The sequence below is a fragment of the Cryptotermes secundus genome, unplaced genomic scaffold (assembly GCF_002891405.2).
Source record: "Cryptotermes secundus unplaced genomic scaffold, Csec_1.0 scaffold1247, whole genome shotgun sequence".
Classification (NCBI taxonomy): domain Eukaryota; kingdom Metazoa; phylum Arthropoda; class Insecta; order Blattodea; family Kalotermitidae; genus Cryptotermes; species Cryptotermes secundus.
The window spans coordinates 186,638-188,807 of NW_019724605.1; the positions used below are offsets into that span (position 1 = coordinate 186,638).

At 36.6% G+C, this 2,170-nt stretch overlaps 1 protein-coding gene across 9 annotated transcripts in view; it reads left to right on the top strand.

The window, feature by feature from the left end:
- Window positions 1-2,170, top strand: part of LOC111862540 (tektin-B1) — a 37,364-nt gene that overhangs the window by 21,199 nt on the left and 13,995 nt on the right. For all 9 annotated transcript variants that reach the window (XM_033750706.1, XM_023848026.2, XM_023848028.2 and 6 more), the window contains one exon: window positions 1,179-1,393. In XM_033750706.1, the coding sequence (XP_033606597.1) occupies window positions 1,179-1,393 (215 nt within the window). The remainder of the gene's footprint in view (window positions 1-1,178; window positions 1,394-2,170) is intronic.

The following is a 2,170-nucleotide window of genomic DNA, read 5'->3' on the forward strand; positions in this document are numbered from 1 at the left end:
TGAAATGCTACATTTGGAGCATAGCTCTGTATGGGGCTGAAACTTGGACACTTAGGGCAGTAGATCAGGAACATCTGGAAAGTTTCAAAATGTGGTGTTGGAGAAGGATGGAGAAGATCAGTTTGACCGATTATGTGAGAAATGAAGAAGTGTTAATTAGAGTCAGTGAGCAGAGGAATATCCTACATGAAATAAGAAAACGGAAAGCTGATTGGATTGGTCATATTTTACGCAGAAACTGCCTTCTAAAAGAAGCTATTGAAGGAAAGATAGAGGGGTGGCTAGAAGTGACAAGAAGACGAGGAAGAAGACGTAAGAAGATGCTGGATGACCTTGGGGACAGAAGAGGATACCGTCATTTGAAGGAGAAAGCTCTAGATCGCATTAAATGGAGGAATTGTTTTGGAAGAGACTGTGGACCTGTCGTCTGACAGATTACTGATGATGATGATGATGTCCTCTAGAAAAAAAAGGTAGCCACAAATTTGATGAATAATATAGTTATGGAGGCTCAGCATATTGGTTTTTCAACAAAAAGCATTTTGTTTTGCAAATCTTATAAAGGAGTCCCAGAAGTGAACTGATTCTCATGTGAAACCAAGCTGATGTTTCAAGCATATGTCTTATGTGCTGAGAAGATAGAGCATGTGCTTGGCAGTTTCTGATTACAAGGATACTGTACTGTTTGTAGTGGGGTTTCATGAGATTTAATTGCTTAAGGATGGTAATGCTTAAAGGGCAACTAGCTATTTTATATGAAAAAGGGCTGTAAATCCATTCTTTGAGAACTGGATATTGTTCAAAGTATGTTTTTTGCTGAAACCATTCACCCATAATTTCAAACCATTAATATTTCTTGCTTTTCAGTCTTCTGAAACACCATTCCAGCTTAAATGAATATTTATAGCATTGAAGAACATTACTATTAGGTTGGTTTACATAATGAAATCTATCTGTGGAACATATGGATACCTTCCGCAGAACTTCACAATTTGTGATTCATTATGTTGTTTTGTATTCTTTCTATATAATTGTGACCATTTGAAGTCACTGTGGAGATAATTTTTTGTAACTGATTCAAACAATAGTATCTATCAGTGATTACTAGGGAGCAAGAAGCATTACAGTTGTTCTTGTTATTATGACTGATGTTAATGTCCCCTTTTTTACTCTCCCAGGAGCTTGGTGTGATTGAGCACTTGAAGGCATTCTTGACAAACAAATGCCAGACTGCATGGGAACAAATAAACAGATTGAAAGAAGTCCAGTTCAGTTTACAGCTGGATATCAGCAACAAAAAAGCTGCAGTAGCTATTGACAAAGAAAACTTTGAGATGACCGAGGACTGTTCTGGCACCAGCTATAAGCCTGACCCTCTAAGGATACCAAAAAAGTTTGTATGAAACTCTTAAAGAGGGGTCTGTAGTGTGTTTTGATCGGAGGAAATTATCAAAGTCAGTCTTTTATTTACTGAAAATTGATAAGAGAACCAATGGAAATAATATTTTCTATCCTGGGTGCTGGATCAGGTTTTAATTGCAGCATCAGAATTAGTGAGTAATCAATGACCCTTTCTTCTTCTAAGAGCTATTACTGTTAATACATTAATATTTTAATGACTAATCAATTTATTTTATGCATATGTTGTTTATGAAGCATGAATTTGCACATTTTGTTCCTGATTTCTGAATGTAAGTTTTATCTTAAAATTTTATGTTCACTCAAAATTGCTATGAAAAATTTTTAGTAATATGAACACCATCATCATCATCATCATCATCAGTAATCTGTCAGACGACAGGTCCACAGTCTCTTCCAAAATAATTCCTCCACTTAATGCGATCTAGAGCTTTCTCCTTCAAATGACAGTATCCTCTTCTGTCCCCAAGGTCATCCAGCATCTTCTTACGTCTTCTTCTTCGTCTTCTTGTAGCCGCCCCTCTATCTTTCCTTCAGTAACTTCTTTTAGAAGGCAGTTTCTGCGTAAAACATGACCAATCCAATTAGCCTTCAGTTTTCTTATTTCATGTAGGATATTCCTCTGCTCACTGACTCTAATTAACACTTCTTCATTTCTCACATAATCGGTCCAACTGATCTTCTCCATCCTTCTCCAACACCACATTTCAAAACTTTCCAGATGTTTCTGATCTACTGCCCTAAGTGTCCA